At 46.8% G+C, this 14,827-nt stretch overlaps 1 protein-coding gene across 1 annotated transcript; it reads right to left on the bottom strand.

Moving 5' to 3' along the window:
* Window positions 1-6,215: 6,215 nt before the first annotated feature.
* SYS1 (SYS1 golgi trafficking protein) lies at window positions 6,216-11,916 on the bottom strand. Its single transcript, XM_075901293.2, has 4 exons — window positions 11,515-11,916; window positions 10,663-10,909; window positions 9,752-9,819; window positions 6,216-7,578 (listed from the first exon to the last, which is right to left on the bottom strand). Exons 2-4 carry the CDS (start codon window positions 10,822-10,824, stop codon window positions 7,338-7,340), a joined length of 471 nt encoding a protein of 156 aa, XP_075757408.1. The 5' UTR covers window positions 10,825-10,909; window positions 11,515-11,916; the 3' UTR covers window positions 6,216-7,337.
* Window positions 11,917-14,827: the final 2,911 nt, after the last annotated feature.

Here is a 14,827-nt window from a genome sequence, read left to right as displayed (position 1 = left end):
AGCTCCCAAGAAATGTGAAACCGCTCAGGGAAAGATGAGCAGGTATTTAAACTCCACTTCCAGGTGATGCATAAACTCCACTTCCAGGTGATGGGAAAGACATTAACACCACGCTCATAACAGTGACACGCAGGGCTTCAGGGAGACAAACACCTCTGGCACTGGGCACAGTGGTAAACAAGGCGCATTGTAGGATTCAGATTGAATTAGTTTCAGCTCTTTATCCAGCTTGGCTCTTGTTTCCGCTCTGATACAAATGCACTATATTTGTGGTGGGATTCTGTGGCTTGCAGGCCATAAACATCCCGACAGGGTAAACTGTGGTTGGACCGCCAGAGAGGTTGTTTACTTGCGTCCACAGGTACAGCCACCCACAACTCCCACTGGACACAGTTCACCATTCCTGACCAATGGGAGCTGCAGGAAGTGGTGGCCAGAAAGTCTATGTGGCCTGCATCTTACCTTGATGGTTGCCCACCACTGCACTACATCCTGTGGCTTCACTGCATTCTCTCCTCTCCCCGCTACCTGTGTCTCTGCATATTCCCTACACATCCTCCTGTGGAGAAAAGCTAGAGTAGCTGGGCACTACCTACTGCCAAGGCAGAGTCTGCTTTGTGGTCACACCTGTTTAACTCTGCTTTAGAGGAAGCAATTTAAGGTAGATCACTACCAAACAAGCTTCCTCTTCTTAGCTGCTCTAACAGACTGGTATCATACCCTTTGTTAATCTTTCAAGCTTTTAAATAGTTCTAGAAGACAAGATAATGTCCTCATGATTAGTGCCCTCTGCAAAACCTCTTTTCTGACAAATCTAACAGACCCTGGACGAAAATATCCAGTTGACTGACACTACTGCAATCCCCAGAAAGAGCGCAGGTGTTGGAGAAAATCTCCCTGGGAGCAAAACCCTTCAGCTCTGATATACTAAAGAAAAAGTTAATTAAGAAATAAACCATCTGCCATTGCTCTGGAGTGGAGTAGTAAAAGTTGCAAGAGCAATTCATCAACTATGTGTAAATCAAAATTAGGCTTTGTGACTTGGCATTTCCAACTTCATTTTGTATTTAAAATGACTCTCTCTCTCTGTCAACTAAGGATAGTTAGGCATTACATTTTCCTACAAAAGGCATTGACGTATGGTATAAATGTAAGTTCTCAGAGGCAAAGTATCCTGAACTTTAAACAAATATTTCAAATCCCACATTACAGCATTTTGTGCCAATGAAACATGGTCCAATCCAATGGTTCTCAATCTTCATTGCACTGCAATCCTCTTCTGACAACAAAAATTACACAGAAAGTGAAGCCCTCACCCCACTGCCTCAACTCAATCCCTTGAACTTCAGTCCTGGATAGTGGGGTTCAGGCGTTAGCCTCAGTAAGGGTAACACTGACTAGGGATGTAAGAGTGTAATCGCTAATGGGTAATGAGCTTATTGGTTATACACCAGCTCCCAGTCCAGCTCCTGGGGAGCCAGCTGTCACCCTGTACTGCTGCCTCCATATCACCTACATCTGTCATCTGATGACATTTTCATCATATAGACCCACAGGAAGGAGATCCTTGAAGAATTCCACAGGGATTTCAGCAATTTCCAGCCCACTATCAACCTCAGTCTAGACCAGTCCACACACGAGATCCACAATTGAATACTACAGTTAAACGAAGGCCACATTAACACCACTCTATACTGGAAACCTACTGACTGCTATTCTTATCTACATGCCTCTAGCTTCTACCCAGGACACATTCCACAATTGATTGTTACAACCAAGCCCTAAGATACAACTGGATTTGCTCCAATCCCACAGACAGAAACAAACACCCAAAAGATCTTTATTAGGCTTTCTTAACACTTAAATACCCACCTGGGGAAGTGAAGAAACAGATTGACAGAGCCAGACAAGTACCCAGGAATCTACTTTTTTCCAAGACAGGTCCAACAAGGAAAACAACAGAACTAAGGATGTTAAGTAGTGAGTAAATGACTAATCATACAATTTGTATTGAGTACACAATTAGTTGATAAGGGGCTGCTGGGGCTCTGCCGTTTAAATGTAATAGCAGCCCGGCATGCAGGCAGCCTAGCTCCTACAACATTTAAACTGCAGAGCTGCAGCAGAGATAGTCTGCGACCCAGCACGAACTGGGACTGAAGTAGTCCCGGCTTGCACCAGATCCAGACCGCTGCAGCTCTGCCTTTTAAATGTAGTAAGAGCCACAGCACCACTATGCCTCTGATTCCCCTGTCCCTCCGCCCCCGCCCCCTGGCTATGGTGCTGGGGGAACCAGCTTTTAAGCTGGTTCCCCCCAGCACTGGCTTCTGCTTCCCCATGCCCTTGCTGCCTCTGATATAGAGGCAGCAAGGGGAGGGGGGAGAAATGCGAGTAGCAGTTGACTAATTGACAGCTCTTTTACATCCCTAAACAGAACACCACTGGTCATCTCCCTATAGCCCCCCAGTTTAAATGCCTCCAGTGCATTGACAATCTACAACCTATCCTAGAAAACAATTCCTCGCTCTCACAGGCCTTGGGAGACGGGCCAATCATCACCTTCAGACAACCCCCTAAACCTGAAAAATACTTTCCAGCACCTCAGATACACTCATCCAGGAACCTATAACTCTGTCCACATATCTTTACGAGCAATACCATCACAGGACCTAAACACACAAGCCACATCATCAGGGGCTCAGACAGCTGCACTAATGTGATATATGCCATTAAGTACTAGCAATGCCCCTCTGCCATGTATATTGGCCAAACTGGACAGTCTCTACAAAAAAGGATAAATGGACACAAATCAGATATCTGAAATGGTAACAGACATAAAACTGTGTAACCTGTAGGAGAAGTAGGAGGACATGTTAACCTGCCTGGGCACTCAGTCATGGATTTAGAAGTAGCCATTCTTCTACAAAGGATTTTCACAAGCCAATTAGAGAGTGTGTGCACAATTGGTATTCATCTGCAAATTTGACACATTAACTGGATGCCGCATTATAAAGCCAGTCTCTCTTGTCTTTAACACTGCATTTTTACATCAAAAGCTAAATGTGGGACACTTCCAACCCACTTAATTAGCTTCAACAACACTAGTGATGTTAGCATATAGTGATTTAAATGATTAACCAATAAGTCTGGGCTTATCGGTTAATCCAAATGACCACACACACACACCCTTGCTACCTCTGTATGGGGAGAAGCAGGAGCCGGTGCCTGTGAGGAGCTGGCTTTTAAGCAAGCTACCCACATGTGCGGGTTCCCGCGGAGCCACCGGCCAGAGGCAGCACCGCAGAGGGTGAGGGGAGCAGGCAGGAGCCAGTATACGGAGGAAGCCGAATTTCAAGCCAGTTCCCTGCGTGTATCGGTTCCCGCAGAGCTGCTTGCCCTGCCCCCCCTCCCCCCGCACTGCTTCCTCTCTCTCAGAGGCAGCAGCGCGGGGGGGGGGGGGGAGGAGGGCAGGAGCCAATACACAAGGGAAGCCAATTCTCCATGCGTGCTGGCTTCGCAGAGCCGCCTGCCTCCCCGTGCTGCCTCCCACAGAAGCAGCAGGGAGGAGCCTTTGCATCAGAGGCAGCGGAGCGGGTGGGGGAAGAGGCAGGTGGGATGCCAGAGCAGCCTCTATCTGCAGGGAGCTCTGGCCCCATGTGGACATGTGGGATGGCAGGGGGTCCCTCGGAGTGGGGCTAGGTGATAGGAGTGCACTGGCTGCTGGACCCACTCCCAAAGGGAGCATTTTAGTAACCATAACAGCTAAAAATTATTCTGACTACATGATTACTAAAATAAATGATATCTAACACCCCTAATTAGCACTGGTCCTACAATTGACAGGTATTTTTTTTCTGTTATAAAATACCTGGTTTCTGTTATTTTACTTCAGCTCATTATCTCAGGAAACAGGTTTTGCCCATGAAAGCTCATACTATACAGTTGTTTAGTTACAGACTAACAGGGCTAACTCTGAGACTTCCTTTCTAGGACAGGAAACAGTGCCATCTCCTGGAAGAAATGGTAATTCAGATGCAGGATTGAATATGCCTAAAGGAAAGAAAGATATTCCTAAAAACACACTTGGAAAGAGTAGAATTTTGGCCTAGGCAAAACAGGACAGGGTGGTTTAAGGCTGGTTGGCTAATGCAGTTTTCAGAGGCTATTACCTACTCTTTGCAAAACATTTGTAGGGAGATCTTTTTCCTAAACAGAGCACATTCCTCCTCCTTTCCTAGGGTTATTTAATGGAATCAGATTCTTGAATTCCTAAATCAAAATGGAGTTCATTGGAAAGACTTGTAATGCCAACAGAAGAAGATTCTGACTTTACTGGTACAGCAGGGAACAATTGAACTCTGAGGAAACTAGGACCCTGTCATTGTACAAATGTTTCCCATATCTATGTGTCCAAAGTAGTGAAGAAAAAAACAGATTAGCAGAACTTTGCTTAAATTGAAATAGTTTGTCTTCTCCAGACAACACTTAAAGGTCCAAGAGGACAGGCTGAAGTCTCACACTGTCCCTAGTCACATAAGACAGATGAAAACCAAGAGATACCAGCCCTCATAATTAGGGATGTTAGATAGTAGGTAACAGAATTCTTAGTTGACTATTCTATAGTTCCCAGGGGAGGGGCCAGAAGCCAGTGTGCTCTAGCACCATCCCAGGGAGCCCCCTGCAACCCCATGTTGCTTCCTTTGTATCCCTATCTGCAGGGGTTCTGAGGTTCCCAGAGACAGGGGCTGCTCCAGCAGCACCCCCCGGCAGACAAAGGCTAGTCCCTGGCAGCAGCCCCTCTCTATGGTGGGCCCAAGCGGCTTCCCCTCCCCCACGTGCTGATAGAGGCAGCAGCACACAGGGGGACACGTGGCACCATGGAGCTGGTGCTAAGGGAAACTGGATTTTAAGCCAGCTCCATCCCACCACCAACTCCTGCTTCCCCCTTGGAAGGAAATGCAAGTAGTCGACTAGATTAACCGATAAGCCTAGGGTTATCTGTTAATCGTCTAGTTAACTATTCATTGACATCCCTACTCATAATGCCACTGTGCTCTAGTCATGAAAGCAGCAGCAGTCTATTCATTGACAGTACAGAGAGGCTCTCTATTCCACAATCAGTCAGTTTCAAATAAATAAATAAATTACCCTGGATGAAAACACTATATAAGAAGTACGGATGTAAGCAGGTAGTCGAGTAGTCAACTACTTGCTCCCCGCCACTCCTTGCTGTCTCTGGTACAGGAGCCTGTCTCCACGGTGTTGCCTCCTCCTAACCTCGCCACCTGGCTCTTACTATGTTTAAAATGCAGAGCCACAGTAGTCACAGCTCTGTCCTGGCTCGCAGCTCCACAGTTTAAATGTACGTAGTAGGAACCAGGCTGCCTGCTCCTTCTACATTTAAACTGCAGAGCTGCAGCAGAAGTAGCGCCTAGATTGGTGTGAGTCAGGACAGAGCACTGATACAAATTCTACTGACTACATAATTAGTCAATTACTCGCCTCTTAACATCCTTAATATGAACTAGGTAATTGGGCAAACATGTAACCGCTGAAAATCTCAGCAGTTACATGGTTACCTGCACCTGCAGCCAGCTTTTAAGCCATCTCCCGCACACACCAGCTCTTGCCTGCTGCCTCACTCCTGGGGAGCTGGCTGCTGTCCTGTGCTGCTGCCTCTTATAGAGGCAGCAGCTGTGGGCAGGGTGGCAGCTGGCTCCCCTGGTGCTGAGTGGGAGCCTGCGTGTAACCATGAATGTTAATCGATAAGTCCAGGCTTATCCATTAACTGTTTACTTGTTTACACTTTCACATCCCTAACATGAACATATGAGATGAGCAGTTGCAGTAAACTTTGAAATTAACAATAACAAAAATCAAGAGAGACATTATCAAATGCCATGTCAAATCATCCCAATTTCAATTATTTACAAACCGCACATTAAATTAGCAATATAATTTATTTAAACTAATAATATTCACCAATATTAATGTACAAAGAAAAGAGGTGGGTAGCAGCAAGACACACAGGGGGAAAAAAAGGAATTTCAACATTAAAACCCTAGTTTGCCCCCATTCAGAATGACACAGTCAGCACAGACTTAACATCCCTTAAAGGGAAATTGCACAACTAGAGATAAGACTGTCCCCTTGGGATACAAGACCATAGGAGACCATTTGGCCTCCAGCTTGCTTAGGAAACACTAGGGTCAGTGTCTTGTGAAGGGAGGTTTTATTTAAAGTGCCCCATCAAAGGCACCATCTCATTAAACAGCATAAGAGACAATTAACAGTCCTCTGTATGGCATTCTCCAGCAAGAAACACCTACCAATTTCGGAAAACAGTCTCTGGTGGCCACTTTCAGGCAGGATTAGGAACTGGAATCTGACAATTGGTAGGAAGATGTAGGTTATTATAGAATGGGGATGATGAAAGATACTTGTAACATACAGCAGCAGAAAGCTTCCCTCAACCAACTCCAACCTACAATTCAACATTTGGTGAATGTTATGGCCAACCCTCCGTGCAGGATGAGAATAAGATGGTTAATTTTAACTGGCTTCTGGATTTCTGGTTTGCCGTGTTTAACAAACCTTAGAATGCGATCACTGATGTTCCTTTCTGGCCAGACCTTACACCACTGCTATTATGTGGACATTCACTGTGAAGCTCAAAATGTTCAGCTCACCAGGAAGGCAACTCAATACCATTTTTACCACTTTGTTAAAAAAGAGTTTCTTCAATCCACCAATGTATGTTGCCTTACATCTACACTAGGAACTAAACACAGCAACATTAACTGAACCTGTATGAACTTACAGGCCTTTGTAGGTTCACAACTGGTGACTCAGACAATTATTTTTAATCCTACATCAGTTTAGCACCTTGATTTTAAAACAAAAAAACAACAAAAGGAAAAAATGTGTTAGAGGAGGTAAGCAGCAGCTCCTAGTCAAACACTATGCATTTCTCCCAGACAGTTTGATCATTCCAGCTCCACCATCCAAGGACCTTGCACCTTGTTAAATTCCAGTTGATTCTCATGCTCTAGGTTTTGTTGTCTGACTTTTTCCTGGACCATATCACTTGAATGAAGAGTGAAAACACTCACATGTAATAGTCATGTTAAATGCCTTGTGTTATTAAAATAAATCTTCTGCTTTGTTCATTTTCTTATGCCAACCACAAAGTTCTTCACACTCCTGCAGCCTCCAAAATCTAAAAAAAGTCTAAACAGACCAGCTGTGCTTCTTTAATGGAAGTTTTCTGCACTGTCTCATGCCACTGCCAAGGTCCTGGAAATGATGACCAGATACAATACATCCTCAGAACAAGTTTATACACTGGATTTGGGGGCTGAATTCAATGGGATTTCTTTGAGTTCTGTTCTCATACAGAGATATTCCCCAATCACAGCCATGAGTGCAGTGCACACTATATGTACTAGCCACCATGTTAGAGCTGTGGGAAAATGTGCATTATAAATCCAGCAACTCAGCAGATGGAAAAAATGAATCGTAACTGTGAAATCCAAACACTGCTTTCCTCGCCGGACAAAGTACAACAAGCCCAAAGCACTGCAAGAAGAAAGAAGAGACAGATGTAACCGGAACTATATGTAAACATTTTAATACTGTAGGGGCCAACTGAGGGAGGGATCTAGCAGCACCATCTGGAATTATCTATACTAATAATTTACTGGTTAAAAATAAATTTTAACTGTTCTGAAGTCAGGACTATTCTGACATTGCTCAACACTACTACAATAAAATGTAAGCACTTGTGGTATTTTAATTACGTGAAGGCAGAGGAATGAGATTTTAGTTTAAAAATTCTAGGCTGGCTCTCTGCCTTGTCTCTCTCTGTAGTCTTTGGCCGCAGGCTGTGACTAAATACTTTGCATTTTTTTAAACACTTTATACACAGATAATTATTTACAAATATTAATTTCCATAAAATCCATCAGGTGCAGATTTTATCCCCACCTTAAAAGATGGGGAACTGAGAGAGTGATGTTAAATGATTCAACCAGGGTTTAGAAGAATCAACATCAGAGTCAGGAATAGAACTCAGGAGTTCCTCATTCCCAGTCTTGTACTGAGACCTTCTAATTGCCAACTGTTCCATTGAGGGATTATTACTGAGGGTATGTCTTCACTACAGGCTGGATCCTTGGCAGCGATTGATCCAGCAGGGGTCTATTTACAGCATGTAGTACAGACATAATAAATCGACCGCTGAGCGCTCCCCTACTGTCTCTGGTACTCCACCAAAACTAGAAGAATAAACAGAGTCGATGGAAAAGTGTCAGCTGTCAATTTACCATGGTGAATATACCATGGTAAGCAGACCTAAGTACATTCACTTCAGCTACATGAATAGTGTAACCGAAGTTGAGTAACTTAGGTCAATGACCCATGGTAGTATAGTCCAGTGTTTCTCAATCAGTGGTACGAGTACCCTCAGGAGTACTCGAGAGAAGTCTGGGGAGTACATCAACACAACTGAAATTTAAAGAAAACTGAATTTTTGTTTAAGTTTTACAGCGCATTATTACCGGTATTTTTGTAGTTCTTACACCCAAAAATTTCATCAGCCATCCAGCTACGATTAAGATATTTAAACAAATGTGTTGCAGTGGTAGAAAAAAAGTTGTGTGTCTGAAAACTGTCAGTACTGAGGACACAGACACACACGTATTTAAAAGGGGTAAATCACCAAACCCAAATGACATCCCAGCACCTCGTGGAGCAAAAGCCTTGCTAATATGGTTTAATTCCATCACACAAGACCATCAGACAATACCAGCTGTCTGCTTGGATAACTTGGCAAAGGGGCAGGGGATAGGAACAACCCTGGAAGCTTTTGAGAGCGGGACTAATGCAGCATTGCTGAGGAAAGGGCAATTGTCGCAGGAAGAGGATATGCCTGGGATTGACATGTGAAGTAAGGACAGGAAGTCGCTGGATAGCAAGGAAGGCTGGGGAAAAGATGACTGTCCAAAGGGGGCACTTTGCCTGGAAGAGCATTTTAGTTGATTGAGATGGAGGTGATTAGGAATACAATATGTGCGTAAATGTATGATCTGATTTTTATAGTCTTCATCTGCCTATTCTTCCTATTGTTTGTAGCTCTCACTTGTTGTACGATGCCTACCATTAGACTGAAAGCTCTTGGAGCAAGGAACTTGTGGCTCTGTATGCTTTGTAAGTGTAGGATACCAGCATCATGCCAGTGCTAAGAACAAGTAAATAATAAAAATAGGGTCTCTCACTGTGACAGATTTTACTTACTGTCAAAGCCCCAGGCTCACACAGTGGATACATAACAGGCACCTACATCACATCCCTTCAGGCTGCAAGAAACACAATTTCCCACAGAGGCTGCAAGGTTCACCAGACAAGACTTAAGCTAGTTCTGAACCCAGTCCACAATCCTATCATCAGCACAGCATGAGTCTCATCAAGAGTCGGGAAACAAGCTGTGTTGTTAGCAGGTTACCTAATGTGTACTAAAACATTTGAAAAGTCTAGCACAGACAAGGCAGCATGGTAGACTTTAATACATGCTAAACTGGTTGAATTAAAGCCTCTGTTCCCCACTGTGTTAAAGGCAGTATGTCTTGTCTATAGTGGCCTTTTCAAAGATATTAGGTAGCACATGCTAACATTTAAATTCTAATGTAAAGGCAATGATGACTAATCTCAGTATGGCTAAACAGAAGCTCGAAATCCTGCAGAGCTGACTTACCAGGTAAGTGCATTGAGGATGAAAGCCATCATGGAAAGTCTTCCAGGTGGGGTAGAGAATCCCAAGATCTATATAGGATTTTAAATAAGACAGGCACTGAAATAAATTGAAAATTGCTTCAGCTAGGATTCTACTAAACTCGGGCTCTTCCCAGTGACCCAGTTCCATTAAAAAGCTAACAAACTGATATTTCTAGATTTGAAACAAAAAAAGCCCAAAACAGAAACAACAAAATTATTTTGTTTTCCTAAATTATGGATTTATATTTACAAAGTTAACTCTACCTATATATCTGAGAATTGTAGAGCTTGTGTGTCAGAACACCTAAGGGAGAAATTCACCTTGGATAGAACTTAACTAATTTAGTAAACTTACCCCAAGGCTGAATTTGACCCTATAGGTCTGAATGTAGGGTCTTGATAAGACTGGATAAGCTTCTGCAACACAATTGTCTTTAGGTTTCAGAGCAAGGTTCTCTCATGATCATTCCCCATGATTATTGCATCTGATCACTAAATACAGAATGCCAGTTGCCCTCTGAGATACTGACTTTTCTGGAGCACTCGAAAAATTTGAGTTTTGGAAGAATTGCCTATGTGCACACTGCAAAGAGAAGTGCTGTATGGATTGTTGTAGTCCTCTTTCTAACAATGGTACTGCCAGAAGATTAGGTCTTAAGCCACAATCAGTAGCTGAATATTGTCATGTATGAATTTTTAGTTAGACTGAACCCAGATCTCCACCGCGGAATCACCCTAATTCTGTGCTCAGTGGTGTTAGATACTCAAGATTCAATGTGGTCTCAGGGCTCCACATTTCAGAGTATGCCAGTGATCATGTTAGACAGCAGTGTTTTATTTTCTAAATGTGTGACACCTTCTCTATGTTCTAGTTAAGGAAAAGTGTCTTACCTCATCATTGAAAATCTGGTCAAGAGAAGGGCTATTCTGTACCAGGCTGTCTACCAGAGCTAGCCAGAGTCCTAAGGAGCTGTAATAGACTGCCTGCATGAGGACAATCTGTGTCAGAATGAGGACAGGATCCCAGACATAGCTACGGAATTGTCCCGCCATTTCCACTGCTGATTGCACACAATCAAAGGAAAGGCAATTCACCTCAGCCCCCAAAGGAAACACTAGGTGATTTCCTCAACAGCACCTGGAAGTAAAGAGCAGGGGTAATGCCAACAGCAGCTCTCAGCTCACACCCTCAGCCCAGCCACAGGGACACCCCCCATCCTACTCTCAAGAGCTCTCCATAATTACATGGTGTCAGCTCCCGAGCCCCTCCCCAGCATCCCCCTCGGCTCCCGAGCCCCTCCCCCACCACCCCCCCCCAGGTCTCGAGCCCCTCCCCCCCAGCATCCCTCTCAGGTCCCGAGCCCTTCCCCCACCATCCCCCCAGCATCCCTCTCAGCTCCTGAGCCCCTCCCCCTCCCCCCCCATCCCCATCCCCCCCCAGCATCCCTCTCAGCTCCTGAGCCCCTCCCCCATCATCCCTCTCAGCTCCCGAGCCCCTCCCCCCATCATCCCTCTCAGCTCCCGAGCCCCTCCCCCTCCCCCCAGCATCCCTCTCAGCTCCCAAGCCCCTCCCCCATCCCCCCCAGCATCCCTCTCAGCTCCCGAGCCCCTCCCCCACCATCCTCCCCAGGATCCCTCTCAGCTCCCGAGCCCCTCCCGCACCAGGATCCCTCTCAGCTCCTATGCCCCTCCCCCCCATCGCTCTCAACTCCCGTGCCCCCCCCCCTCAAGCCCCGTACTCACGAGCCGCTGCCCTCGGCGTCCGCCTGCCGAATCCCTCCTCCCGGGACAGGGCGCTAGGGCCGGCTCCGCGCGGCGCTCTGACTCACTCGGGACGGGGCGATAAACGTCACCTCACAGCCAGGCCGCAGCTCGGCTCCTGACAGCACGGACCACAAAGGCCGCAACGCTCGCCTAGAGCGGCCCCAACCCCTCGGCCATCTACCATAGAAAAGACGCCCGCTGCCTAGAGCGTCATCATGGGACCAGCTTTCCGGAAATACCATGGAGACGGAGCCTGGGCCTAGCGCGGCCTCTCGGACCCGACGCCGCTTGCGCATGAGCAGTGGCTTGCAGCGCTCGGCGCCGTCCCGAGGTTCGGAGGGCCGGTGAGCTCTGAGTCCCTCAGGGCGGTGCGCAAAAGGAGGCGTGACGTTGACTCCAGCGTGGCTCTGCTGGGCACGGCGCTGTGACCTCTGACCCCGGCTGCCTGTCAGGCCTGGGTTGATCAATCGCCCTGCCTGGCCCAGGTGGGGCTCACAGAAGGGCCGGGGGGGTCATTGTGGGGGCTCGACAGCGGAGCACGGAAGTGAGCAGCACAATCAAGAGCAACAGGACTCACTGTCACATGACTGGGGGGGTGTAAAATGACAATCTACAAATTAACAGCCTTGGGAGACGCAGGGGTTCATATAGGCTGCAAGGCCAGAAGGGGCCACTGGGACCACCTAGTCTGAGCACCCATATAATAACATGGCCCATAGAACAGTGGTCCCCAACCTTTTGGGGCTGCTGGGCGCCCGGGGGCAGAGCCATTCATGTGCTGTGCATCCGGGAGCAGGGCCGCTCACTGTCCATGTGCCCGGGGGCAGGGCCACGCATACTCCGCATGCCCAGGACAGGCATCAGCATGTGCCATGATCCCAGGCAGGGGCCACCCATGTCCCCGGGGCTTGCACCGGCATGTGCCGCGACCCCAGGGCAGGGGCCACCCATGCACCCGGGGCTTGCACCGGCATGTGCCGCAACCCAAAGCAGGGATAGCCCATGCACCTGGCGCCCAGGGCTGGCACCAGCATGTGCTATGTGTCCGGGGCGGGGGCATCCCAGTTTGTTCCGCGGGCACACATAAATGACCTGGCGGGTGCCATGGCGCCCGCGGGCACTGCGTTGGGGACCACTGTTTTAGAAAAAAGCACCCATACTTGATTTGCAATTGTCAATGATGGAGAAGCCAACAAGATAGTTGGTAAGTTGTCCCACTGGATAATTAGTGATAAAAGTGTTTTATGTTCACTCTTATTTTGTCTAGCATCACTTTCTAGCCATTACATCTTATTACACATTTTTCTGCCAGATTGGAGAGCTGATTAGTAAATATTTCTTCCCAGTGTAGGCATTTACAGATTGTAATTGTCATCTTTTTGTTGAACTAACAAGATTGAGCTCCTTAAGTCTATCACTGTTGAGCACATTTTCTAATTCTTTAATCATTTTCAGGGCTTTTTTTCTGAACCCTCTCCCAAGTTTATCAACATCCTTCTTGAATAATGGTCACCAGAACTGGACCCAGTATTATAGTAGCAGTTGTACTAGTGCTAAATACAGAAGTAAAATAATCTTTCTATGCCAGGGATGGGCAAGATGTGGCCTTTAGAATCTACAGTCTAAAGTTTTATTACTACAAGAAAGAAAAGCATGCGAGTAAGGTTGTTAAAGTATCATACATTACATGCATCGAATCTCCCAGTTCTCGATGCAGACTTGTAGCAGAGATGTTATAGCTGCTGGCTTAAAAGTCGTTGGTGCTCATCCTATACCAGGATGGGTCCACAGTTCTTCCCGGCTCGTGAATCCCTGCGAGGCCGCATCTGGGGTCAGGAGCAGATCTGGAGACCAAAATGGAGTTGACCACATGGCATATTTATACCTCCTTCCTGGTCTCTTCTTGGCTGCAGCAGGTCACCTGGCCTGTGGCCTATCCCTGTGTCCCCTGCTGGTAGCCCTTAGGTATCCGTCACCATTCTTGAGGTGTGTCCTTGGCCTATAGAGGGCTATTCCAGAGCTTTGCTCGTTATCATGTCCATGGGCAAACATTCCTGGCCCATTACTCAACCCCATACAGAGAAACTTCCAGTCTCCATACAGAGTACCTATTCCTAACTCCACACACAGACATTATACAGATATATGAAGAGCATATACAGAATCAGTAGAAAATAAGATTTTGTTTGACACCTCACATTGCCCCCTTTGTACCAACTTTTGGGGCAAACACCCCCCCCATGGGTGCAGCAGTGATATGGCTGCTCCCCTCAAAATCCAGTAACGTGACAGCAGCGGAAATGCTGCCTCTCTCCCTTTGAAATATAGAAGGGATGCAGGCAGCTCCTGTACATTTCAGAGGGAGAGAGGTAACGGGAACCACACCAGTGGGGAGCAAAACAGTCCTTCCTGGCATGGGTTTCCCTCTGTGCCTAGTCCTTGGAAATGTACAAGAGCTCAGGAAGCTCTTGTACATTCCAAAGGGAGAGGAGCAGCAGGGGGGCTGGTGTGAGCGAGACTGTTTCAACCCTCGCTTGCACCGTTTCCCCGCTGCCCCCTCTGTCCCCTGCGGAGACGGTGCTGGTGGGAGGAATCGGCTTTTAAGCCAGCTCCCCCCAGCACCGGCTCGTGCTCTCTCTGATAGAAGCAGCAAAGGGAGGGAGCAACTAGTCGAGTTCCTACTTGACTACCCAATAAGCATTTGCTTATTGGCTAGTCGACTAGTTGCTTACATCCTTACCTCTGACCCTGAAGGGCATGTGACAGGCAACTTCTCTGGCCCCAAAGAATGGGTGGTACCCAGTCCCAAGAGACTGGGGGAAATGCTCTGAAAGGGTTGTAATGTGGGTGGGGCTGGGATGGCATTGCCTTCCCCTGCCTCTTATACCTGTCACTCATTGGATTCAGTTCTGGTCACCTAGTTACAAGAAAGATATTGACAAACTGAAGGAAGTCTGAAGAACCATACCAAAAATGATTAGAGAGCTGGAGGGCTAACAGGAGGCAGACAGGACATGGTGACAAAATAATTGTCTTCAAGATCTGAGGGTAAAACAGTGAGGGAGAGAAACTTTTCCATGTGTTACATTGGGCTCAACATCTGAACGGCCAGACTGGGTCAGACCAAAGGTTCATTTAGCCCAGTATCCTGTCTGTGGACAGTGGCCAAAGCCAAATGCTTCAGAGGGAATGAACAGAACAAGTAATCATCAAGTGACCCATTCCCTATTATTTATTCCCAGCTTCTGGCAAAGAGGCTAGGGATATCATTCTGGCTAATATCCATTGATGG

This window comes from Pelodiscus sinensis, chromosome 17, assembly GCF_052426305.1.
Source record: "Pelodiscus sinensis isolate ZL-2025 chromosome 17, ASM5242630v1, whole genome shotgun sequence".
NCBI lineage: Eukaryota > Metazoa > Chordata > Testudines > Trionychidae > Pelodiscus > Pelodiscus sinensis.
Note: the sequence above shows the minus strand (reverse complement) of the source record. Positions and strands in the feature narration are given on the sequence as shown.